Raw genomic sequence first — 27,480 nt, forward strand, 5'->3', positions numbered from 1 at the left:
CGATAAGTATGATGGGATGTGTCAAAGTGCGTAAAGTTCAGTGTCCCTGTTTGCTCGACATGGCTCGCCAATTTTCACATCTATCGTGATATCGTCTATTTAATTAGACCCTAGGAATGTCCACGTGAACATGAAGTGAAAGCCTTTTTAACGAAACAATGGAAGACAGAGGAGACAAATGTTCTCTCTCTGTTTGTTGACCAGAGTTCGGCTCCGACCTGCACAACGGTAGCCACATTCAGCCACGTTTAGTCCTATTTATATTCCAAGGTATGTAGCACAAAAATTCTGAGAAAAACCAGACAAACGTAGTGTTATTCTCCAGTGGAAAATGGTCCTTGCAGGAGGCATTCCTTTTGCTTCCTCCGAGAATGACAGGTTCAATACTTCACATTGATCGACACTGATTTAAGTTTTTTACTTGATTTCTGCCTTTCATAGACATTTTTTTTGGTCCACATTCCGATAGGGTAAACAAAATGAACGCATTGTATCAATTCTTAAGAGTAATTTAGTTGCTTGACGTGTGTGATCAAATTCCATTATTGATAGAATCTAATAATTTCGCAAAACTCGAACTCAACATATTATTGACACTTATTTTAAGCGATGACACTATTTTCAGGGTGTCTTCCCTCCCTGGAAAACGTGGAATTGTCAGGGAATTTTGTCGAGCGCGTGTTTATTATTTTTTTAATTATAATATAAAATTAAATAAGAATAATTCCAAATTCAGGGTGGCCGCTGGACCGGTAAATGATGGAGAATTTTTTTTTACTGGGATTTTACACATTTTTAGAAGAAAAATCAGCCCAAGTTCGATTTTAACCGTTTTTTAAAATAATTAGTTAAATTGTTATCTTTTTCCATTATTATATCATTCACTTTACAATTCATAATTTGAAAATATTGTACTTAGAAAATTTTCCATTTTTGTTTTTAACTCTACATTTTTATATTCATATAAATATATAAATTATTTTTAAAATGGACCTGTACTTTAAGTATTAAAAAGTGAACAATAATTGATTTGGCAAAACGATTCTAAATCCGTTCGGAATTAAAGAATTTCTAGATTTTAACTTTAAAACTGTTTTTATTCGAAAGTCTTAGTTACAAAATGTAAACCCCTGATTGAAACTTTATGAAATATTTTGAGCATAAAAATAGGTTCTTAATAATATATGCGTAATTAAAGTATTTTATGAAGTTTAAAATATTGTTTCAATTGAAAATATTCAATTTTTAACCCATTGAATTTGAAATTTTTTAATATAAAAAAGGATAGCTATTTAGTATTTAGAAATCTTTTACTGTTAATTTAAGAATAGTAAATTGAAACCAAATATATAAAAGTAAACAATTTTAAACTTAATTTTTTGACATAGAAAACCTTCAATCATTAAAATTTTGAAGAGATTATAAACTTCGAAAGTTATCATTTTAATTTTGCTATTTAAAAAATGTTTATTTTGTAAGTGAAATTGTTGAATTTTGATGTATAAATTACAGTGAAACATTTATTATTTGTCGAAAAAATGTTGAATGATTTCAAATAATTTAAACAAAGTATGTGTCGATAAAATTCGCCTATTCGTACCGAAATTTCGGTAAAGTGGCCTCAGCCTAAGTTAAAGCAAAATATATTTTTGCAGATTTCAAGCAAAAATTTTTTTAACTTTTTAGGAATTTTGAAAGGCTTAAATAGAATAGAAACATTTTCTTAAGATTCCTAGGAAAATTGAAATTTATTTTTCATTTTGAATAAGTATTTAAATAGACTATTTAAAAATACTTTTAAAGATTTCCAAAAATATCAAAAGAGAATCTGAAATATCCTAAAGGTTTTTTTTTTAATTTTCAGGATTTTTTAAAAATTGTAGAAAAAATGAGATAAATATCTTTAAAAATTATCCAATTTTTCATTCAATTAAAAAAAACTGCATATTTTAAACATTGTTTCTTAAAATCCATTAAGCTGTTCTCTTAACTAATTATTTTGAAGCTTTTCACAATTCTTAAAATTTTAAATTTTTTATTGAAGTCTGGAAAAGTCTGAATTTTATTTTAAATTAGGCTGCGGCTATTTGCACCGAAATTTCGGTATGAATAGCCAGATTTTGTCGGTACAATAAACTTTGTTTAAATTATTTGAAATCATTTTAAATTTTAAATGAATTTTGAATCTTTTCAAGACTTAAAATGATTTAAATTTCTTTCTAAAAATAGTAAGAAGAATTTTATAAAAATTGTAAGAAAAATTTTATTAATTGTAAAAGATATTTCGAAGTTCTGAAAAAAATTCCAAAAATAATTTGAAATTTGAAAAAAAATGTAAACGACTTCTAGATTTCTCAAGATTTTAAAATAAAATGTTGAATATTTTCAAGGATTTTCAAACTATTTAAAATGAGAATAACTTTACTTCTAATTTAAGAAGTATTTATTTTAAAAAATGTAAATTACAATTTTTTTTATGTTTCTAACATAAAATTTCTAAAAATAATTTAATTATGTAAATTAAAAAGTTCATTAATTGATTGTTTAATTCAGAACAGTGAAAATGATAACATGGATTTATATTTTTGGAAATGAATTTGAATCTTTGAACTCTATAATTTATAAAAGTTAAAAATTCTAAATTTCGCTGCTTATCTGAATTTCATTTAAAATTGTTCAATAGAAAAATATAATCACCAAACTTCCATTTTATACGTGTAAATATTTGAGCATTTGAATATAACAATTTTTAATCAAAAACTTGTAAACTTCAATTTTCAATCATTTAAAATGATTGGGAGTTTTTTTTCTACGATTAAAACGGCCATCCTGATTTTTGTTATTTTTTTTATTTTTTTAACTGGAACTTTATTATATTTTTGGTTCAGTTAAATTAAATCTTTGCTGTTTTTTGAAAGACTGATTGACCCAAGTATCATAATTGCACAGAAGATTTTTTAATTGATATTAGGATCAATAATATATTTTTTTCTACAGCATAAAAAATCTAATTTTTATTTGAATTCTTTTTTTGGTAGAAAATTGATCGTTTTAAGTTGAAAATTCTAGAATCTGGTTGAAAAATCACGTATTTCGTTGAAAGTTCAACAGTTTTTTGAAATTTTTTTTTCCCCTGGACTGAAGAATCTTTCTTTGTTGACAATTCAAATATTGAAAAGTCGTATTTTCTTTTATTGAATTCAACTGTTTTTTAAATAAAAATTACAATCTTTTTTGGTTGAAAGTTAAACTATTTTGTTGAAGATTAATTTTGTTGGTTCAAGATTCACCATTTTAATTGGAAATGCATCTGATTGAAAAATGAGCTTTTTTGTTTGAAATTCGTCTTCTCGTTGGCTTCAAATTAATTTTTTTACTAAAAATTTAACTATTAACGTTAAAACTTTAACTATTTTGTATACAAAATTTAGATTGCAAAGTTTTTGGTGGAAATTCCATTCTTCCAGTTAAATATTCTTCTTTATTTTATCGTCTTAATGTTAGAAAATTAATTTTCTTGTTTGTACATTATATTCTTGTTTCAAAAATCAGTTTTTTATGTTAAAAATTCAATTGCTTCAGTTGAAAATTCATCATTTTCATTCTTTTAGGTGAAAATGCAAGATTCCAGTTAAATATTCATCATTTTGATTTTTTTTTGCTCGGAAAATTAGCTTTTTGTACGTCTTTCTTAATAGAAAATAATCGTTTCAGAAATCAGAAAAGAAGAATTTTTAACAAAATAGTTTCACTTTCAGCTAAAAAAGTAATTTTTTGGCTCCAAAAAAAAATTAATTTTAAACTAAATTTATGGATCTTCAAGAAAAAAAAAGAACTTTTAAGAAAGTAACTCAACCTTGAATCCAGGAGTTGAATTTTCAACTTCAGTATAATTTTTCAGGAAAAAATGTTATTGTTGATATTTCATCAAAAAAATATTTTAATTAAAAATAAAAAACAGTTTTATTTAACTAGAAAAGACGAATCTTCAATAAAATACTTTATTTTCTACACACACACGCACCAAAAACTATTTTGTAACATATTACATATATTTTCAACTAAATAGTTGGAACATGGGATGTGGTGTTAGTCCAGATATTATTAGAATCATTTTTACTTTATATTTTTTTCGTTTCTAAAATTTTTAAACTAAATAGTTGATTTTTTTAACAAAAGATATTATTGTTTAACCAAAGATGAAATAGATCAATTTTCCTTAAGATTTATTTTTCAATAAAAAAAAAAAATACTTTTTTTTACAAAATAATTGAAATTTGTACTAAATTGTTGAATTTTTAAGCCGAAAAGACGATTTTTTCATAAAACAGTTGAACTTTCAACAAAATATTTAAGTTTTAAGTTAAAAAATTACATTTATACACACGAAACAATTGCAACCCAAAAATATTAATATTCAACGAAAAATGTAATAGTTTATGTTTAAACAAAAAAAAATTTAATTAAAAAAAGAATAGTAGGATTTACCCAATAATTACGTTGATTTGAACAGAATACTTAATTTTTTACCAAAAAATACGCGTTTTTAACCAAAAGAATATATTTTACCCATATTGTTCAATTTTCTATCAAACTGTTGAATTTTCGAGTCAAAACTATGCATTTTCTAAAGAAAATTTAATTTTTCTACAAAAATGTTAATTTATAAACGAAGCAGATAAATTTTTAACCGAAAGACGGAAATTGTTTGAGAAAGAGATGCATTTTTAAACCAAAGGAATGAATGTTCAACAAAATAGCTGAATGTTCAATAAAAAAATGTTTGAATCAAGAAAGAAAAAAATTGAAATAAATTGTTGACTTTTCAAGCCAGAACAAAAATTTTCAACCAAGAATTATGACTTTTTAACCAAATTGTTGAATGTTTAACAAAATAATTAAATTTTTATAAAAAAGAAGAATTATAGATGATAAATAGGAATTTTAATCATTTATAGACTAAGGAATAACATTTCTAATGAACATTGAAGTTTATTTTTGACATTAAAAAAAAATTATGATACATCCTGACAAGAATATATATATATATGTATTTTCTTTATTTATTAATTAATTTTTAACGTATTTCTTATTTTACTATTGAGAGCAAGTTAATTTGATGGATTGTATTCACTTTTAATCATCGTTTTGAGCCATGTTTAGAGCTTACGTATTTATTATGCATATATAATTCTTGGTATAACCTCCTTACGTGTGACCCTGATATTTTAATGAGATTACTTATTAAGAGACTTGCTTAAGAGGGAATTAAAACATTAGATCTATGTTCAAGAATTCAAAGTTGCAATTTGCGATTTATAAGTTTTAGAAATCTTAAAGAAAGATTCGAAAAATAAAATATATATTCGTCTAATTTATTTATTAAAAAGGTTGTTAAATCTTTTCAGGCTTTTAAAATGCAAAAATTGCATATGAAAATAAATTACAGGGACCGTTATACAACTTTCCTTTCAATTCTTTTTTGGAAACAAAAATGAAAGTCTGTTCAAGTTCCGTTTCGATTTCGAAAAGAAACGAAAGTATCTAGTAATTTCTTTCCAATCTCATAAGTAGACTTCACACGCTTTTCTTTGTTTTCAAGAATTTTTCTTTTCTCTTTTTCTCGTTTTTTCGCTTAAATATGAATCGAATTAATAGAAGTCATCTTTTTTGGTTGAAAATTCTCCAGTTCTGTTGAAATTTAGTCTTCTTGGATACATAATTCGTCTTTTTGGATAGAAAATTTGTCCTTTTGGAATGAGAAATCATTTTGGCAGAAAATTATTACTTTTTTTTTTAATTGATCGTTCGTCATATCAAGTGAATTTTTTTAAAATGTGAAGTGCAATATTATATTTTTGGTTCAGAATTTGTTTATTTTTTTTTTGCTGAAAAATTCTGATACACGTTTGATTGAACATTTTATTACGAATTCACCCTTTTTTAATTGAAAATTCAATTTATTTCGTCAAATATCGCCTTTTTTATAGAAAGTTCTTCTTTTTGTATTCATAATTCATATTTGAGCAGAAAACTCCTTTGTTTGCATTCAAAATTAATCTTTTATGGTTTAAAATTAATTATTTTAAATATTATATTTTTCGGTCAAAAATTCAACTGTTTTGGTGAACATTGGTCCTCTTGGTTAGAAAATTTATCCTTTTGGGATGAAGTCATCCTTTGGTAGAAGTAATCCTTTTTCGTTGAAATTTAATTCTTTTTAATTGGAAAGTCTATTAGTATAATTTTGGTTCAGAATTCATCTGGTTTGGTTTTTCTATTTTTTATTGAAAATTTTAACTATTTTGTTAAAAAGTAATCTTTTTGAACAAAATTTTTTTATTAATAGAAAAATTGTCCTTTTGGATAGAAAATGAATCTTTTGTTGAAAAATGATTTGATTGAAACTTGAAATCTTAGGGATATGGTATCTGCATTAATTTGTTTAAAAATAATAACTAATTCCCCTATTTTGTGAAAAATCCTATTTCCCCCTGCTTTGAAAGCATTTTGGTCATGTTTTTGATCACTTTAATGAAATTTAAGCTTTATAATTGCAGTGTGTTTACCCTACCTGTAATTCCTGGAAAACCTGGAATAATCAGGCAATATAAAATTGAATAAAAATGATTCTTCTTTTATAAAAGTATCTTTATATTAGGGTAAACGTCTCAGTAATCGTGATGCCAATTTTCTTGCTTTTTATTTAATTTGAATGAATGTCATTTCTATTCGCTATTATAAAATGCTAAAAATAAGTGATTTTTATCATTAAATTTTACTTTTAACATATTTTTTTTAACAATATATTGAAATTATAACTAAGTTTCATGATTACTGGAACATTTATTATATTTGACTATATTGTTGAAAAATCTTTTTTTTTCAATTAATTTGTTGACTGAAAATTAATACTATTTTATTTTCATTTAAAAATGATCGTTTTTAGTCGAAAATTCTATTGTCTGGCTAGAAATTTGTGTATTTTGTTAAAATTTCATTCTTTTTGGTAAAAAATTAATCTTTTTGGTTAAAAATTCAATTATTCTACTCAAAGATTCATTATTTTAGTTGGAAATTCATATTCTTGGTTGAAAATGTAACTTCCAGTTGAAGATTTATAATTTTAGTTGAAAATTCCCCACTTTGTTTAAAAATTTAACTTTTTTGTAATTCGTCTCTTTGGTTTTTAAATTCAACTTCTTGGGTTGAAAATAAATTTTTTTCACTTAAAATTTGACTCGCATTTTTATTGAAAAATTATGTATTGTATTAACGATTCGTCTTTTTTCGTAGAAATTAAACTTCTTGTTTGAACATTTATTTTTGGGTTGAAGATTCAACTATTTCTGTTGAAGATTCATAATTTTAGTTGAAAAAAACATCTTTTTTGATAAAAATATAACTAATTCAGTTGAATATTAATCATTTTAGTTGAAAATTGATCAGTTTGTTTGTAAAACTAATTTTTTAAACTGATAATTTAACTATTTCATTTTTTTTGTTGAAAATTGTTATTTTTTAGTACGAAATTCAACTTTTGGTTTGAAAATTTGACTTCTTTAGTTGAATTATGAACTATTTCTTTAGAAATTCATGTTTTTTTTTGTTTAAAAAATCGACTTATCTGGTATGAAATTAATTTTATTGATAGAAAAATAAACTTTTTTATTGAAATCTTAAATATTCCAATTAAATATTCATCATTTGAGTTGAAAATTCATCTTTTTTGTTCAAATTTTATCAGTTTGGCCAAAAATTAATTTTTTTTAAACTGTGAATTTAAGTATTACATTTTTTATTGAAAATTAATTTTTTTTAGTTCAGAATTCAACTATTTCGTTGAGAATTAGTCTTTCTTAGTTTAAAGTTAAACTATTTCGTTGAAAATTGGTATTTTTTGGTTGAAAATTCATATATATTTCAGTAAAAATTCGTCATTTTGGGAGAAAATTAATTTCTTTTTTTGTTGTTGTGGAAAATGAATGTGTTTAACTGAAAATTCAACTATTCCGTTAAAAATTCATATATCTTGTTGAAAGTACAATATTTTAACTTAAAAAGTTAGGATTTTGACGTGGTTTAAATAGAATTTAATATAGTACCCTATTTTTTTCGAAAACATGCACTGAATATTAAATATAAGAATATGAAATATTACGTTTTTAGTATTATTTAATTACATAATTAATCGATAATGCTAATATATTTAGGAATATCTTGTAATACAATGGGTCAAAGGTTTCTAAAATCTTAATTAAACATTTTAATTGAATCTCTAGAAACTGAAAAAAAACACATTATTTTAATAGCTCCATACTTTAAAAATTATACATGGAAAAAACTTGATATACCTACAGAAAAACCTGGCATTGTCAGGTAATTTTTGTTCAACATTTGAGTAGACACCCTGAATTTAAAACAATTTTAATTTCTAAATGAAATTGAAACTTTATCTTTAAAAAGTGGACAATAAAGTCTGTATTTTTCAGGGTCCTTTCTAAGTCTGCCATTTAAAGAAAAAGAGGAAAGCAGCTCAATACGTATCAAGAATGGATAGTTCAGAATATGAATTAGTTCGGAATATGACGCTCCTCTTCTTCTTCGAGCGACTCATGGACAAGGGCGGTCCGCGAACCCTGCACGATTTAAGCTGCCAGTTTGGAGCAAAAGGTTTCACCAAGGAGATGCGACAAATAGCCGGAGGTTCTCAGAGTGGGCTGAAAAAATTCCTGTCTCAGTATCCATCCCTTTTCCTCATAGACGAGGATTACGTGTCCGTAAATACGTTTCAGCCAGTAGTCGAGGAAGACAGTGGAGCTAAAATAAGTGGCAAACGCGACTATGCACGAGAAGCCGTCGAATATTTCTCCAACAAGCTGATGCAGTACGGAGCCGGAACTGAAGTCCCGATAAAAAGTCTCCTCGGTCATCGTTCTCAAGCCTCGCCCGAAGTTCGTCACATTTCCGGTCAACATTACAAAGAGTTTCAAACTTTCCTGATGAAGCATCCAGATGCTTTTGTAGTGAACGAGGATAATGTGATTCTGAAGCAGTACGAAGGCATGAAAGCTGAACCCTTTCGGGAATTGGAACCCGATATCTCGATAGATCCAGAGGTGACTGCAAGATTGCTGGATTTCTTTGCTCAATCGATCGAACAGAAGGGTGTCATCATGGTCGATCAACTCTTTGTCATGGTGAATGAAAAGTTTCCCCAAGGCACGATATTCAACACTTCCCAGGACCTTTCCACTTTTCTGAAAATGTTTCCCGATGCCTTTCATGTACAGAGCAACTTGGTGACACTTATCGGCCGACCCAAGTCTTACACGGACGGAAAAGTGAAGAAGGAGAATGCCAAGAATCAAAATCAAAATAACAATCAATTGCAGAATAAGAATCCGAGTCCGATGCAGAATCACAGCCCGATTCCGAATCAGAGTCCAATTCAGAATCAGAGTCCAATTCCGAATCAGAGTCCAGTGCAGAATCAAGTTTTGCAGAATTCTCAGTGTATTCAGCCGGACAGTATTGTTTCGAATAGTTCAACCTCCCAGCCTAATTCTCTTCAAAATACTTTTCATTCGCCGCCTGAGAGTAATAACAATTCTCCGCCGGTTAGTCTGCAACAGCAGACCCTGAAGCAGAGGATAAATACTCTCGTGATGAAGACTTTGGCTGATAATACTGAGAGAGATCGTAGTTTGCAGAGTATGCAGATGGGCGATGCCTGGAAATTGAAGATTCTTCAGCAGACGACAGTCATCGTTAATCCGCGAGAGTGCCTTCGAATTGTCGATGATATCATCAATCCGAGAAGACCACCGCCTGATGGGAAAATTGCAATTTCCTTCGATTGCGAGGGAATTAATCTTGGCGTTAAAGGCCAGCTGACACTTATCCAGATCGGAACAATGAGTGGACAGGCTTATATTTTCGATCTGTGCACTTGTCCAAGTTTGATTCAGGCCGGTGGATTGCAGAGGCTTTTGGAGAATGAAAATGTGATTAAAGTAAGTAACTTTTATCATCTGATTTTAGCAAAGGACTGATTAAAAATATATAAATGCAGGGTTCAGTCTTCTTTTTTTCTTTTCTTAGTTTCCTTTTTTTCTTGGATTTTCTCCTTTTTTCCCTTTTCTATTTAAATGTACGATATTTGAAAATAGAATATTTGTATTGTGCAAAAAATTCTCTTAAATTAGTCAGTGTACTTATCATTAAATAATGATTAAAGCAATTATATCACTTATATATACTCTTAAAACATGCATTTATCATTTAATGCACTTACCTACAAAATTTAACAATTTTACCATGAAAGCCCGATAAATGACCGCATTCTTTTTATTATTTAAAAAGAGAACTTATCATATGATTTAATGAATGTAATATTCCTTGAGTTTGATTTCATACATTTTTAAATATATCTATACTTTATTAGAAACAGAATTTTTTTCATTATAAGGAAAGTTTCTTTCTATTTAAAAAAATTTTTAAAAGAATTATTATTCATATTTAAAAGTAAAGGTGTTGAAAAAAATCTCTGTTTTCAATGTTGGAATTCGTCGCAATTTAAAAATTCCCTCTTCCAAATTAAAAAAAAAAAGTACTTCAAGTAGTTTGAAGAGTAAAAGTAGTATTTCAAAGAAGAAATATTTCTGAATTATAATTGACAACTTTGTTGTTCTGTTCGTTGCAAATCCATCCTTTCTTAGTTAAAAATGCAACTATTTGGTTAAATTTTAAACTCTTTTGTTGAAAACTCCATTATGTTATTGAAAATTTTACTATTCGATTGAAAATTCCTATTTTTTTGCTGATTTCAACTATTTTTGATTGAAATGATTTTTTATTGAAAATTGACCGTTTTTTGCTTAAAGTAGAACTTTTTTCTAAAGAATTTGCTTTTTTGATTTGAAAATTCAACAGTATAGCTGAAACTTTGTTTATCTATTGGAAAAAATGTTCTGGATAAATATTCAACTATTTTGTTGAAAATTGAACTATTTTGTTGACAAGTTGTCTCTTTTGGTTGACTAACTGTTTTGTATTTTTTATTAAACATTGTTTTCGTTGCAAAATCAACTATTGTAATTTTCATTGAGATTTAATTTTGTTTTATTCAATACTATTTTGTTCAAAATTTAATTATTTGGCTAAAAATAAAACTATTTTGTTGAAAATTCGTATTTTTTTGCTGTAATAAACAGTTTTTAATTGAAAATGAAAATCTTGTTGGTAGTAGTATCAAGAATATTACATTTTTCGTTTAGGATTCATTTTTTTGGTCAAATTCTGTTGTTTTTGACTTAAAATTAAAATTTTTTCGTGCTTAGAATATCAACTATTGTATTTTTCGTCGAGAATTAATCTCTTTTAATTGAAAATTCAACTGCTTGGTTGAATATTGATTTTATTTGTTAAAACTTCATTTTTGTTGTTAAATATTCACAGTCACTACAGAGTGTCACTTTGTCACCTTTTTCTCCTATTTTGGAGTTTTTCATCTTTTGTTACCTTTTTCAGGTGAAAAAGTACAATTTTATTCAAAATTTCAACTTGCACACCAAATGCAGTTTTTATTACACTTTCATAATCGACGAATCTTGAACCAAATGATCGAATTTTCAAACCAAAAATTTTAAACTTCAACCAGGAAGAGTTGCATTTTCAAGCATAATCTTCAATTTTTTATTTGAAAAGATGAATATTTTACAAACCAGTTTAATTTTGAAGCAAGGAAGACGAATTTTCAACTAAAAAATATGACTTTTCTAACAAATGAGGATTATTACATCAAAAGGATTGATTTTATCAGCTTTCAATCAAAAAGGATTAATTTTTAAACAAAGAAGACTACTTGTAAACAAAACAGTTAAATTTTCAACCAAATAGTAGAATTTTTAACCAAGAGATGAATTTTTAGCCAAAAGGTGATATTTTTTTTTTGCAAATAGTTGAGTTTTCCACCCAAAAAGACGATTTTGAAAGTAACAGGGAATTTTCAATCCAAAAAGTATCAATATTCGACAAAAAAATATGACTTTTTAAGAAAATAGTTGAATTCAGGTTAATTCTGAAAAAGAAATATAATACTTTTGTTTTTGATAAAAAGAACTAACCATCAATCGAAATAGATTTTTTTCAACCAAGAGGTTAATTTTAAAGAAAAATATGAAGTTTCAATAATGAAAATGAATTTTCTGCCAAAAAATATAATTTTTTGTCCAAAAACGATTACTTTAAAAAAAAAGACTTTAATTTTCAATAAAATAGTTAAATCTTTAACTAAATAGTACAATTTGTAACCAAAAAGAAGAGTTTTGAAACAAAAAAATTATTCATGAAAAATTCCACTCCTTGGTTGGAAGTTAAACGAATTTTTTTTTATTTGATTTTTTTTCATTGAAGATTCATAATTTTAGTTGAAAGTTCGTTTATTTTTGCTAAAAAATTAAATTAAAAATTCGTTTTGTTGTAAACTACAAATTAAAATATTTTGTTTATAATTCAACTGATTAATTGTAAATTAACTTTTTTGTTATTATTTCATGTTCTTGTTTTTAAAATTAAATTGTTTGATAGAGAAATAGGCTTTTTGGCTAGAAAATTCTACAAATTGGTATAAAATTAAACTGTTTCGTAGAAAATTCGTTTTTATTTTTATTGAAAATTCATTCTCAATGAAAATTTATCTACTCTATTTTTGGTTAGAAATTCAACATTTTGGTTAAAAAATTAACTTTTTTGTTGAAAATTAATCTTTTTTTCTTGTAGAAAATCAACTCTTTTTTTCAAAATCTAGTCATGTTCAAAATATATACTGTTTGTTCAAATCTAACTGTTTTTTATTTTTCATTAAATATTTGTAGTCGAAATATCAACCATAAAGTTTGTTGATAAACATTAATCTTCTTTGTTGAAAATTCAACAATTTGTTTAATATTATTTTTCATTTATGATTGAAAATTTTTTCTTGGTAGAAAATTCACTTTTTGGTAGAAATTTCATAAAAACATAAAAAAATTTAGTATAAAATTCAACTTTTTCATAGAAAATTCGTTTTTATCGTTGTTGTTTTAATTGAAAATTAATTTTTCTCAGTAAAAATTCATCTGCTTAATTTTTTGGTTAAAATTTGAACTTTTATGGTTTAAAAATGCAGACTATTAATCTTTTTTGTTTGAAAAATCAACAATTTGGTAACGGATTTAACTATACTGTAAACAATTAAATGGTTTTCTGAAAAATAGTTTTTATTTTTGTTTAATTGAAAATTAGTTGTCAGTGGAAATGTAAATACTCCATTTTCAGGGTGGCCGTTTTAATCAAAGTACAAAATTTCTGGGCATCCCTCGATTTATAAAAAATCACAACTTGTTTGTCTTATTTAATATTTGTTTATCACCTATTTGGTAATGTGATGACTGCATTCATCTTTTAAATTGAAAATCCAATTTTTTTTAAGATTAAAAATTAAAATCTTATTTTGGTTGTGATATCATCTATTGTATTTTTCGTCGAGAATTAATCTCTTTTGATTAAAAATTCAACTGTTTGGTTGAAAATTGATCTTTTCTGTTAAAACTTCATTTTTTTGTTAAAAATTCATATTTTCAGTTCAAATTGTTAATTTAGATTCAATTATTTTGTTCAAAAAATAACTTTTGTTGAAAACTCGTTTTTCTCGGTTGAATTCAACTGTTTTTTATTTAAAATTAAAATCTTGTTTTGGTTTTGATATCAACTAATGTAATTTTCATTGAGAATTAATTGTTTTAATTGAACATTCAACTAATTGGTTGAAAGCGGAACTTAATTATTACATTTTTTTTTAAGATTCACCATTTTAGTGAAAAATTGAACTATTTTGTTAAAAATTTAATTATTTGGCCAAAAATAAATCTATTTTGTTAAAAATTCGTATTTTTTTGCTGTAATAAACTGTTTTTAATTGAAAATAAAAATCTTTTTTGTGGTAGTATCAAAAATATCACATTTTTCGTTCAAAATTCATTTTTTTTGATAAAATCCGGTGGATTCTGACTTAAAATTAAAAATGTTCTTGGTTAGTATATCAACTATTGTATTTTTCGTCGAGAATTAATCTCTTTTGATTGAAAATTCAACTGCTTGGTTCAAAATAGATTTTATTTGTTAAAACTTAATTTTGTTGTTGTTAAAGATTCGCCTTTTCAGTTGAAAATACAATTTTTTTTAATATTTAATTATTTTGTTGAAAATTCGTGGTTTTCGGTTAAATTCTACTATTTTTAATTTAAAATTAAAACCTTGTTTTGGTTGTGATATCAACTATTATAATTTTCATTGAGAATTAATGTTTTGTTCGAAAACTCAACTAATTGGTTGAAAGTGGATCTTAATTGTTAAAAAAAATTTTTAAGATTTATAATTTTAGTAGAAAATTGAGCAATTTTGTTGAAAATTTAATTATTTGGCTAAAAACAAAACTACTTTGTTGAAAAATCGTATTTTTTGGCTATTATCAACTGTTTTAAATTTAAAATGAAAGTCTTTTTGGTCACGTATTATATTTTCATTGAGGATGATTATTTTTATTGAAAATTCAACTACTTGGTTGCAAGTTCAACTTATTTGTTAATTTTTTTTAAAGATTCGTCATTTTAGAAAAAAAAACTATTATTTGGTTAAAAATTTAACTATTTTATTGAAACTGGGACTGTTTTATTATACATTCGTTTTTGTATAGCAAATTCGTCATTTGAATTAAAAATTCAATCTTAAAAATAATTATCATACCACTTTAATCTTTTTTGGTTAAAAATTCATCTTTGTAGTTTAATGATAAAACTTTCATTGGAAATGTAATTATTTTCTTCAAAATGCAATATATCTTGAGCTATTTTTTCAAACGTGGGTATGTTTTTCTTTCAGGTGATTCATGACTGTAGAAACGATAGTGTAAACCTCTTTAACCAGTTTGGAATTATTCTCAATAATGTCTTTGACACTCAGGTATTTTTCCTATTCTATAAAGTAATTTCCCACAAGTACTTTTTCATTTACACCCAAATTTGTCCGTTTTTTTTAGGCTGCTCACGCGATTCTTCAATTTCAAGAAACGGGCAAGCCTGTTTACAAAGTCAAAAATGTGAATCTGAATGCACTTTGCGAACTTTATGGTGCGCCAAGCAATCTTCTAAAGGAACAGCTGAAAAATATTTATCGAAGAGATCAGAGATATTGGTCTAGAAGACCAATGACTCGTGAAATGCTCATTTATGCCAGCAGTGATGTCCTCAGTCTTGTTCCCCTGGTTTACCATGCCATGAACAAGTGAGTTAAGAAAAATTTTACTGTTTTTTTTAGACTTCAAATTCCTTCCCCTTTTTCTTATCTTTTTTTCTCTCTCATTTTGATCGTTTAAATGCAAACTGAATTAATTGAACCCAAATAAAAAATCCATTTTTTGTTCGTTAAAAATTAATTCCTTTTTCATTGGAATGTCTACTATTATATTATTGGTTCTGAATTCATCTCGTTCAACTGTTTTGTTGAGAATTCGTCATTTTGGGTTGAAAATTAATCTTCTTTTGTTTAAAAAATTCAACTATAACTATTTTATTCAATTATGTTGTTGAAACAGGGTGTCTAGCGACCTTGAAAACCTGGAAATCTCATTGAATTTTTCAAGTGAACCTTGAATTTTCTTTTTTTTTTTTTTGCTTTTTAAACAATTATTTTATTGAAATGCGAAGAGTAATTTCAATATTTTAGTCTATTATGAAATAAACATCTTGTTTAGAAGAAATATTGCTACTAAAAAGTTTTTTATTTATCGAGTTATAATTTACCTTTTGTTTACTACAGAATAAATAAAGACAGTTCAAGGGATGTAGTACACCAGATTAAAAATATTTCAAAACAATGAAAGATTTTAAGAGATTTCAAATTTTTTTAGAAGATTTCAAAAGATATCAAACATTTTGAATGTTTCAATGATTTCAAACAAATACAAAAGGCTTCAGAAAGATTTCACAAATATTTTTAAAAGTTCATAAGGATTTCAAGAATTTCCGAGATTTTAAAAAGATTTCATAAAGAATTCGTAGGGATTTAAAAAGATTGAAAGAGTTTCAAAGATTTCAAAAAGGAAACAGTACTCCAGATTTCAAAGGTTTTAAATGATTTCGAATTTTTTAAATAAGATTTCGCAAATATTTTGAATGTTTTAGTTATTGTAAATGAATGCGAAAAATTTCATAAATATTTTTAAAAATTAATAAGGATTTCAAAAGATTTCAAAGAAATTACACTAGATTTTAAATATTTGAATTTATTTAAAAAATTAAAGAAATATTTCACAAATATTTTAAAGATTTTACAACAATTTTAAGATTCTAAAAGATTTCTCTAAGATTTTACAGAAATTTCAAGATTTTATAAAGATTTTAAATACTTCAAAAGATTTCTAAACACTTTAAAGATAATAATTACGTCAAAGACTTTCCAAAGATTAAAGAATAATTCCACAGATTTCACAAAGACGATTTACGTTCCTGAAAAATTAAGAATTTGTTTATGTATGGTTCTGATTTCTGTAGAAATTATTGTCTAATAAAAAATTAATCGGCTCATGTTTTAAAATTTATAACAAATTGTTCTTTTATTATTTTATGTAAAAATAGAGACCTGGAAAAACTTTATTTCTTGACCTGGAAAATCTGGAAAAGAATCGATATTTCAAATTGAAAATTGATCTTTTCTAGTTGAAAATTCGCCTTTTTTTGTTGAATTCAACTGTTTTTGATTCCAGATTTAAAATTATTGAGAATTCATCGTTTTGGTTAATAATTAATCATTTTATTTGAAAATTTATCTTCTTGGCTTGAAAATTCAACAATTTGGTAGAATATTAAACTATTTTGTTGAAAATTAACCTCTTTTTGGTTAAAAATTCATATTTTAGGTTTACAAATTTAATTGCTTTATAGGAAATTTAACTTTTTTGTATTAAAATTTATTTCTTTTGGTAACAATATTATCTTTTTTGGTACGAAATACAACGATTTATTTGAAAATTTAACTATTTAGTAGAGAATTAATATTTGGATGAAAATTTAACTATTTTGTGGAAATCTCGCCTTTTTGGCTTGAAAATTCAACAATTTGATTCAAATTATTTCTCTTTCTTAATTTTACCATCTTTCTTGGTAATACATTCAATACCAGGTAGAAATTAATCTGTTTTAGTTGCGGATTCAACTATATTGTTTTGAAAATTCATTTTTTTTAAATTAATTTTTTAAACTGAAAATTTAACTATTCCATTTTTGTTGAAAATTTAAGTATTAGGTGGAAAATTGGTATTTTGATAAAATATGCAACTATTTGGTTAAAAATTCTTGTCTTCTTTTGATATTTGATTTTTTAACAAACATCTCGACAATTCATCTTAATGGTTAAAAATGATAGCAATCTTATTTTCAAACAAATTTTTTGCAATTTTTTTTAACTGGAAATTTAGCTATTCCATTTTTGGCCCATAACTTATCGCGATTAGTTGAAAATTTAACTACTTAATTGAAAATTCATGTATTTTGGTAAAAAATATTCCTCTTGGTTGAAATGATTCCTCTTTGTAGGTTGAAAATCTAATTATTTTGTTGAAAATTTATTTATTTTCTTAAGAAGTAATTTGTTATGGCGGAAAATTCAATTTTTTGGTTGAAAATTAAACTTTCTTTTTAAAAGCTTGTTTTTTGGCTTGAGAATTCTACTGTCTTGTACAAAATTCGTCTTTTTGGATTGAAAATCTAACTTTAATGATAGAAAAATGAACGTTTTTGGTTGAAAATTCGTCATGTATAAATATTCGACTGTATTCTAAAAAATGTTTTTGCTTTGAAAATTCAACTGTTTTTTTGAAAATTTATTTTCTTAAAAATTATTTGTCATGATGGAAAATTCTACTGTTAAAATTGAACTTTTTTGTTGTTAGTTCAACTGCCTTCTAAAAAATTCGGCTTTTTTACTTGAAAATTCAACTATTTGGCTAAATTTTTAAATACTTGGTTAAAAATTAAACTATTTTGTTAAAAATTCGTCCTTTTGGATTGAAAATCAATCTTTAATGATAGAAAAATTCTCGTTTTTGGTTGAAAATTCATCTTGGTTGAAAATTCTGTCTTCTAAAAGAATCGGTTTTGGCTTGACAATGCAACTATTTTGTTCAAAATTCGTCCCTTTATATTGAAAATTCATTTTTAATTATAGAAAAGTTATCGTTTTTAGTGTACAATTTATCTTGGTTGAAAAATTGACTGTCTTGAAAATTCAACTATTTTATTAAATATGCATCCTTTTGGATTGAAAATTCATCTTTTATGGGAAAAAATCATCTGGTTTGGTTGAAAATTATTTTTTGTTCTTGAAATTCATCTTTTTTCATTGAAAGCTAACTTTTTTGTTAAAAATTCATTTTTTTCAGGTTTATGAGTCATCTTTTTCTGAAACATTCAAGTTTTTGTTTTAAAAGAATAACTCTTTTAATAAAAATAGAAAATTTAATTATGTGGTTGGAAATGCAGTATATTTTCATTGGAAATATTAGTTAATAAAGGCTTATAATATTGGATTTAGTATGGTATCTGATATAAAATTATAATTTTTGTTAAAAGAATATATTCCCTTATTTTCCCCTTATTTTTGTGAAGAGTCATCCTTTTTTTCCCTGTTTTAAGACCATTTTGGACCGTGCAGTCTGTTATTTAAAAAAGAAGTTGAATACTTTGCTTCGTTTCTTCTATTTTCTGGTGTTTCAGACTCATAAAACCAGAGATGCAGACACTCTTCGTAGAATTGTGCGAAGAGCAGGTTCAAATGCACATAAAACCTCTGGAAGTGAAGGCCCGGAAAAAACAGCGCAAGGTCGAAACAGAAGTTGCCGATCTTCGAAAAAGAATGGAAGAAACAACCGGAAAGAATATCGTTCTCAGCAATCGGGAAATTCGACTTTTGCGATATTTGTCACTCACAGAGGACGAGAAGGAGAAATTGAAGGGCAGCTATAAAGTAGCAAGAAAACTGGAAAAACTGGAGAGCATGGGACAGGACAAAGGAGATTCGAGCGACGAGGATGACGACGATGACAGAAACGATGACGCGGAATATCCTAGTCTGGATTCTGAAACTTCACATTCAGGTATTAAAAATAGCAAATTTCTTCTTTTTTTAACCCTTAAAGGGCATACTGGGTGTAATTCACCCAGAGACTTATTTGCGCTTAAACAAAACGTAACAAATTCTAGAAAATGCAACATATGGCGCCAGATTAACAAATTACATGAAAACCTATTTTTCTATGCCATTTTCACATAATTTTGATTTTTATCATTTTTATATGCAGTTTAAGATCAATAAAATCGTTTAATCACGCAAAGTACGATGTTTCATTTTTCATTGAATTGAAGTTTTTATTTTTTATAATAAATACCTTCCTTGGAACGAACACTATAAGACTAATTTTATTTTCGAAGCATCGTATCTCGGAAGTATTCGAGTAAAATTTTAAGTAAAAATATCAAAAACCTAAAAAGTGATTAATTTTAGAGTGAAAGAAGTCATTTTTTAATTTTTTTCAAAAAGTATTCTTTTAACTACTTTAAATTTCAAAAACTGGTATGAAACCTTTTTCTCCTTAAACTAGATAGATTAAACATCATTAATTGATTTTCTTGTAAATAACTATCGAATACCGTCGGCACAGTACACGTTTGAATACCCTTGGGTGTCTTAACACCCAGTATGCTCTTCATGTAATTTTACGGAAGTGTGCCCTTTAAGGGTTAAATCCCCTATAATCCCTCAATTTAAGAGTTTTGTCCATTTTTTCCTTTTTTATGATTAGCTTAGAGAGATTACGTTCCAAAAAATCTCATTTTCGAAAATTAACGCAAACAAAAATAGAAAAAATTATATTGAAGATGATTGATTGGATAGTGAGATAATTTTGTTCTTATAACATTTATTTTATTAATGTATTTTTTTATAATCATTTTTTCTCACTGTTTATTACTCAAAGTTGGTTTATATCTTAAATTTAAAAATTAAATGTAAGAAAAATTATTTTTTCTGACACACGAACGAAAAGTTCGATTTTCGAGGCATGTATTGCGTGCGGGAAGTGACCAATTCCGAAACTGTGGCAAACTTTCCATAAATTTTCAGAAATTTTTTTAATTCTTCCAAAAATCTTCGGATACACTAAATTTCTATAAATTTTCGGTAATTTACCAATTTACCGAAAATTTCCGGAATTTTTAGGTAATGTTCGTAATTTTACTATAAATTTCCAAAAATTACCATAGATTTTCCAAATATCCTGTCCCACAGGAACTAAAAGTAGGCAGTTGAAACTCTTGTGAAGTTTACAGTACTTTCCATCGGCTCATCTTCGGGCCGTCTCTGGCTCGTACAGCTAATTTCACACTCGTGTGAAACTGCCTACTTTCCGCACTTGTAGCACAATATACTATTAAAAAACCTCATGTGAATTAAGAAACATTTGTGCCTGTTAAAAATTCTGGGGCGGTTAAATGAAAAGTTTCGAGTTTTTTACTACATTTTTTTGTAATGTTCTTTGTTATTGCATTTTACTGAAAATTACTATTTTTTCAAACAATTCTAATTAAAAAATCAGAAAGTTTTGAAGCAGATTGAAAGTTTCGAAAAAATGTCGGTTGTGGATTTTTTTACTAGAAATTTAATTTCATATTTTGGTTAAAAATGATCGTATTTTTGGTAGAAATTAATCTTCTTTGTTGAAAATCAATATTTTTGGTTGCAAATTCAATTATTCTGGTAAAAATTCATAATTTCAGTTGAAAATTCACCTTTTTCGATGAAAATTCATTTATTCGCGTAAATATTCAGCATTTTAGTTGAAAAATCATCTTTTTTGTGTAAAATTCTTTATTTTAGTTAAAAATACATCACTTTGTTTGAAAAATGATACTTCCTTTTTAAATTATTTTTGTAACTTAAAATTGAACTATTCTAATTGAATATTCATTATTTTAGCTGAAAATTCATTTCCCTCGATAATCATTAATTTCATTAACTGAAAATTAAATTTTTCAATTTTTGGATGAAAATTTATTTTTTTAGTTGAAAATCAATTAAAATTCAACTATTTCAGTTGACGATTTATGATTTTAGTTCAAAATTTATCAGTTTGGTTGACAATTTTTTTTCTTTTAGCCGAAAATGTAACTATTCTATTTTTGGTTAAAAAAAATTTTTTAGTTGAAAATTCAACTATTTTATTGAGAATTCATGTATTTTGTTGAAAAATCTTCTTTTATTGTAGAAAATTAATCTTCTTGTTTCAACATTCATCTTTTTTAGTTGGAAATTCATCAGTTTGGTTGAAATATAATTTTTTAAAGTGAAAATTCAAATCCTTTTTTGCTTGAAAATTGGTCTTATTTAGGTCAAAATTCAACTATTTGGTAGAAAAATTTCCTTTTTTAGTTGAAAGTTCATATATTTTGTTGAGAAATCGTCTCTTGTTAGAAAATTTATGTTGTTGGTTGAAAATTAATTTTTTTGAATGTTAACAAACTACTTGGTTGAAAGTTAAACTATTTTGATAAAAAATAATTATTTTGACTTAAGTCAAATCTATTCCAAATCTATTCCAGTTAAAAAATTGGTCTTTTTAAATTCAATATTTAACTATTTTATTGACAATTCACGTACTTTGTTTAAAAAATTGTATTTTTTTGGTAGAAAATTAATTTTTTGTTTGAATTATTATTCTAATTCATGACTTTAGAGAGAAATTCATGAAATAATTAATTATTTGTTGATATTCTTTAATTATTTAGTTAATAAGTTCAATGTTAAACCAAATAGTTAAATTTTCAATTAATAGGTTACATTTTACCCCCCCCCCCCTCCCCCGGTTTAGTTTTTAACGTAAAAATATGAATTTTCTACAAAATATGTAATTATTGATATTTCAACGAAAAAAGATTTTAATTAAAAATAAATAATAGTTTGACTTAAACAACAATTAAGAACTTTGGGCAGAATACGAATTTTCAACCAAATATATCAATATTAACCAAATAGTTAAATTTTCTAACAAGTTGTTGAATTTTCTAGCTAAAACTATAAATGTTCTACATAGCAGTTGCATTTTTTTTAACAAAAAAGATCATTTTTAACCAGAAAGTTTCATTCCTAACAAAAAAAGGAAAGTTGCTACAGAAAGGGCTGAATTTTTAAAGCAAGGAAATTATACTCAGGCTGCGTATTTCGAAAATCTTTCACTTAAAAAAATGTTCTATTTGACATTTTAATTTTTAAGCGTACATTTTAATTAAAAGGATTTTAAAATGCAGTTTTAAAGGCTTAAACAATTTAAAATTAGATTTTTTAGTTGATCAATTATGAATATAAATTAGTTTATGATTTTTAAAATTGAAGAAGCACTTCAAGATTTAAAAAGTGAATAATAATAATTGATTTTCCAAGACGATTCGGAATTAGTTCACATTTTAGAATTTTCAGATTCTGTCGTTATAAATTAAACTGTTTCAATTGGAAAATCTTAATAGTTAAAAAAATGTGAACGTCTGATTGAAACCTTATAAACTATTTTCAATTTTAAAATAACTTCAAAATAATATGTTCATAATTAAAAGCTTTTTATTAAATTTCAAATATTATCTCAGCCTAAAATATTCCATTTTTAAACTATTCAATTTTCATTTTTTAACAAAGAAAAAGAACAATTACTTAATATTTAGAAATATATACTGTTCATTTGAAATCGGTAATAATAAATTTAATATTAAAAAATAAGCAAAACTAAAAACTAGACTTTAAACGTTACAACTTAAATGGTTTTATTTTAAAAACATTTAATTTGTAAGTAAAATTATTGAATTTTTATGTATATTATAAATTACAATTGAACATCTATTATTCTTAGAAAAAATTAAAAACAAAATATAGATTTTGCCAGATTTCGAACAAAAAATTTAGAAGCTTTTTAAGAATTTTTCAGAGGAATGAAAAACATTTCCTGGGAAAATTGAAAATGTTCTTTTATTTTAAGAATTTAATTTTAAGTGAATATTTAAAAAGGTTTAGAAATAAGATAACAATATTTAGAAAAAATTTTAATCATTTTAAAGGATGCTTAGAAGCCCCGAAAAAATGTCGAAAATAATTCCAAATTTGAAAAAATATAAAATAAGATGTAGATGTTTCAAGATTTTAAAATAAAATTTTGAAGAATTATAAGGTTTTTTATACTATTTAAAATAAAAATAATTTAACTTTTAATTTAAGAAGTGTTCGGTTTATGAAAAAAAGTTATTCTTCAATTTTTAATGTTTCTAGCTAAAAATTGCTTTAAATGATACAATTTAACAAAATTTTAATTAAGTGATTGATTCCTTAATTTAGATTATTGAATAAAAAAACTCTTGAACTTCAATTTCAAAAGTTTAAAATTTAATATTTCTATTTTGAGTGCTTTCATTTGCAGCTCAGTTTTTATTACTTCAAATAAAAAATTTCTAGCTTTAGAGTTCGATTATTGTAATTTCATTGACCCTGAAAAATGTTTGCGAACCGGGGGAAAAAAAACCGGGAATTTTTTTCTTTGATTAAAACGGCCATTTTGTATACCTTTTTGGAAAAAATTATTCCTGAGAAAAACCCTGTAATTGTCCGGGATTTTTTCAGGGTGGCCGTTTTAATTGAACAAAAAAATTCTCGGTCATTTCCCAGTTCGCAAACATTTTTCACGGTCAATACAATTTTAAAATTCGAATTCAAAAGCTAAACATTTTTCCATTTAAAGTAATAAGAAATGAAATTAAAAATTAAAGCACTCCAAGTGGAATTATTGAATTTTAAACTTTGACATTGGTGTTTAAAAGTCAATAAAACAATATTAAATGAGCTGCAGATAAACTGAAAAATGTATATATTTTAACTTTAATGAATTATAGAGTTCAAAGATTCAGAAATAAATTCCCGGTTTTTAATTTGATTCCCCTTCATTTCCCGGTTTCCCGGTAATGTTTTCCTGGGTGAATTTTCATTTTCAAGACTATTATTTAACTGTAAATATTGCAATTTAAATATAGATGATGTTTTCTTTCATTTATTATAAACATACCATTTTGATTGTTAATGAACAATCAGGGTGGCCGTTTTAAACGAAGAAAAAAATTCACGGTCATTTCTCGGTTTGCAAACATTTTTCACGGTCAATGAAATTAAAAAAATCAAACTATAATCTGAACATTCTTCCATTTAAAGTAACAAACAAATTAAAGCATTCAAAGTGGAACCCTTGAATTCTAAACTTTTAAAATTGAACTTTCAAAGTTTTTCAATTCAAAAATTGCGTATTCAAATGCTCAAAAATGTACACGTTCAAAATGGAAGGTACTAACACTTTTCAACGTTAAAGCTTTCAATACTCTAAATTAAAGAGTCAAGAAATAAACTTTAAACATTTTTAAAATTATATTATTTCAAGTAATTTTAAGCTAGACACATTTAAAATTGAAAAATAATTTTTTTCACCTTAACAGTTTTTAAATTAGAAGTTAAATTATTTTAATTTTAAATAGTCTAGGCATCCTTCAAAAGCTTCAAAATGTTATTTCAAAATCTTGAGAAATATACAAATGGCTTTAAATTTTTCCAAATTCAAAATAATTTTTGAATTTTTTCGCAAGTTTTAAATATATTTTAAAATAAATTGAATTTTTTTCGATAACTTTTAGAAAATCCTGCAAATTACAAAAAAAAAATGCTTAAAATTTTTATTTATAAATATCAATAGAACACTTATTATTTGTACAAAAATAGAATAATTTTAAGAGATATTTATAAGTTTTAAAAAGATTTGAATGAAATTTAGAACTTAAAAAACTTTGAAATACTTACAGCCGAATTTAAAATAAAATGTAGATATTTGCAGATTTCATTAAAAAAATATAGAATTTTTTTAAGAATTGTAAAAGACTTTCAAAAGTTATTGTAACAGAAAGTTTAAGAAGATTTTAAAGAATTTTTTTTTAATTTGCAGGATTTCCCAAGAATTGTAGGAAAAATTCGATTAATTTAAAAATATATTTAGAAGTTCTGGAAAAAATCTTAAAACATTTAATTTAAATTACTTGAAATCATTTCAATTTTTTAATTAATTTTGAATCTTTTCAAAACTTCTGAATATCTCTTAAAGTTACTCAAATTTTTTCTACAAATGTTAAGTATTCAATTGTTATTTATACGTCAAAATATAACAATTTCACTTGCAAATTAAACAATTTTCAAATAGAACAATAAAACTTTTAACGCTAAAAGTTTTAAAGCTCTTAGAAATTCCAGAGATTCAAAGCTTTCTACGTAAAACAATTCAGTTTAAAATTGTTTTCTTTTAAATATTTTAATTCTATTTAATCGTCTTAAATGAACAGTAAAATATTGCTAAATATTAAATACTTATTCTTTTTCTACATTAAGAAATTTCAGATTAATTGGCTTAAAAATTAAATAATTTACATTCAAACAATATTTGTAATTCAATAAAAACCTTTAATTACGAATATATTATTATGGAGTTATTTTCAAGTTGAATGAAATTTATTAATTAAATTTAATTTAAAGGAAGACCTGAGACTCTGAATTAAAAATATTTTATTGATAAATAATGAAAATTTGTATTTAAAAATAAAATTATCGGAATAAATGATATATTAATTTCAATCTCTGTGAAGACTTTCGGATTGAAACAGTTACAGATCCCTTTTAAAATTCTTTAAACTAAAATATATGCTTAAAAACTAAAATGAAACATTTTAAACGTGAAAGATTTTTAAAATTAAGAATTCTAAACTGAATGATATGATAATTTATAAAAATCACAATTTAACAAATTATGTAATAAAAAACGGTTAAAATCAAAGTTGAACAAAATTTTGTAAAATTCCTGGTCAAAAAATGAATTCGCTGCCATTTCCCGGTCTCATAAAATTCCAGGTTTCCCGGTCCAACGCCCACCATGTTTTTTGTCCAGAATTTAAGTAGACATCCTCGATTTATCATAATTTTATTGATTCTGTTTTGTTTAGGAGGAGTTATATCGCCTCGAAATTCGGAAGCTCCCAGCCTGACCGAATCGATGCAGATGGTGGACGAAATTCTCTCGGACGGGCAGATGGACCGATTTGAGAAAATCGAACGACTCGAGGCCATTCTTTCGGCAGTCACAGCTCCATCGAATGACGTCGAAACTGCCGAGCCGACGACGACGACGACGATTGTGGCTTCGCCAACAAAATGTACCATGTGCCAAGGAAATAAGATTTCACAGAAATCACAAAGTGTTCCAAAACCGGGCAAAGAAGTGGCGTGTCAAACGCTCAGCACAGGCGACATTGTGATCACGAGGATACATTTCTCGGAAGAGGAAAAAGAACGCGAAAGATTACTCAATTCACCCAAGAAACAGGTAGCTTAGAATCTAGAAATAGCCTCATGAAGCTTTCATTGAATAATTCGAAATCACGAGATCCCTGAGGGGAGAAAATAGTTTGTGACATTTTCTTTTCTTTTCTTTTTTTTTCTTTTTGATGATGAGAAAGTATTTATAAATCGTAATTATTTTCTGCTTTCTCTTTTTCTCTTTTTTAGATGTTTAAAAGTTTTGTTTTCGCGCCAGAGTTTCTTCGTTTTGTCTAATTGAAAGCAGCATTATTTCTATTTATTTAAACTAGTTGACTTTTTCTCGGGGGGTTTTTTTTCGTCAAATTGACGGTGTTTTGATTCAGAACTGTGCCATTTATAAATTTTGATTTCAATTAAGTCAGTCCGAAAAGAAAGGAAATTCACCTCCCGTTTCGAAAATAAACTTGAGTAATTTGTAAATATAATATATTAGATAATAATTACAGCATCATCTGGAATCAAAACTAATACAAGCCAAATTCGATTAATTTCTTAATTCGTTTTTAAAAAGTTTTTTTGTGTGTTTGTTTATTTGAACTGTGAATTTTGGACACTGGAACTAGTGATGTCACGGAACGTATTTTTTTAGTTTTTCACAAAAAAAAGGTTTTCATGATCCTAGGGCTACTTGAATATTTAGGTAAATTATTTTAAAAATTAAGAAAAATATTCTTTTTACAGTCGTATCTTGCAGCGTAGTCTAGATTCTTTTAAATTCAGTAAAAAAATTTGAACATTTTCGAAAATTACCAAATTGGCGTGCATTTTAAAAAGGCCACCTTCGATTTTTTTTTTTTAATTTAACATAAATTTGTCAAAAAGATCAATTCTTTTTCTAAATATTCACTGTTCGGTGTCTCAAAGGATCTATAATTATATGTTATGATATAATTTAGCTGAAAATTACCGAACTAAAAAATGTTCAAAATTTCAAATACCGAAAAAAAG

General features: G+C 25.6%; 1 protein-coding gene across 1 annotated transcript; it reads left to right on the forward strand.

Annotated features, from left to right (window-relative positions):
• The first annotated feature begins 156 nt into the window (after positions 1 to 156).
• Positions 157 to 27,480, forward strand: LOC117171189 (egalitarian protein homolog). Its single transcript, XM_033358265.1, has 6 exons — positions 157 to 270; positions 8,493 to 10,016; positions 14,923 to 15,003; positions 15,080 to 15,324; positions 18,813 to 19,192; positions 26,157 to 27,480. The coding sequence occupies exons 2-6, from the start codon at positions 8,553 to 8,555 to the stop codon at positions 26,543 to 26,545; spliced, it is 2,559 nt and encodes an 852-aa protein (XP_033214156.1). The 5' UTR covers positions 157 to 270; positions 8,493 to 8,552; the 3' UTR covers positions 26,546 to 27,480.

This window comes from Belonocnema kinseyi, chromosome 4 (genome assembly GCF_010883055.1).
Source record: "Belonocnema kinseyi isolate 2016_QV_RU_SX_M_011 chromosome 4, B_treatae_v1, whole genome shotgun sequence".
In the NCBI taxonomy this organism is placed as follows: Eukaryota; Metazoa; Arthropoda; class Insecta; order Hymenoptera; family Cynipidae; genus Belonocnema; species Belonocnema kinseyi.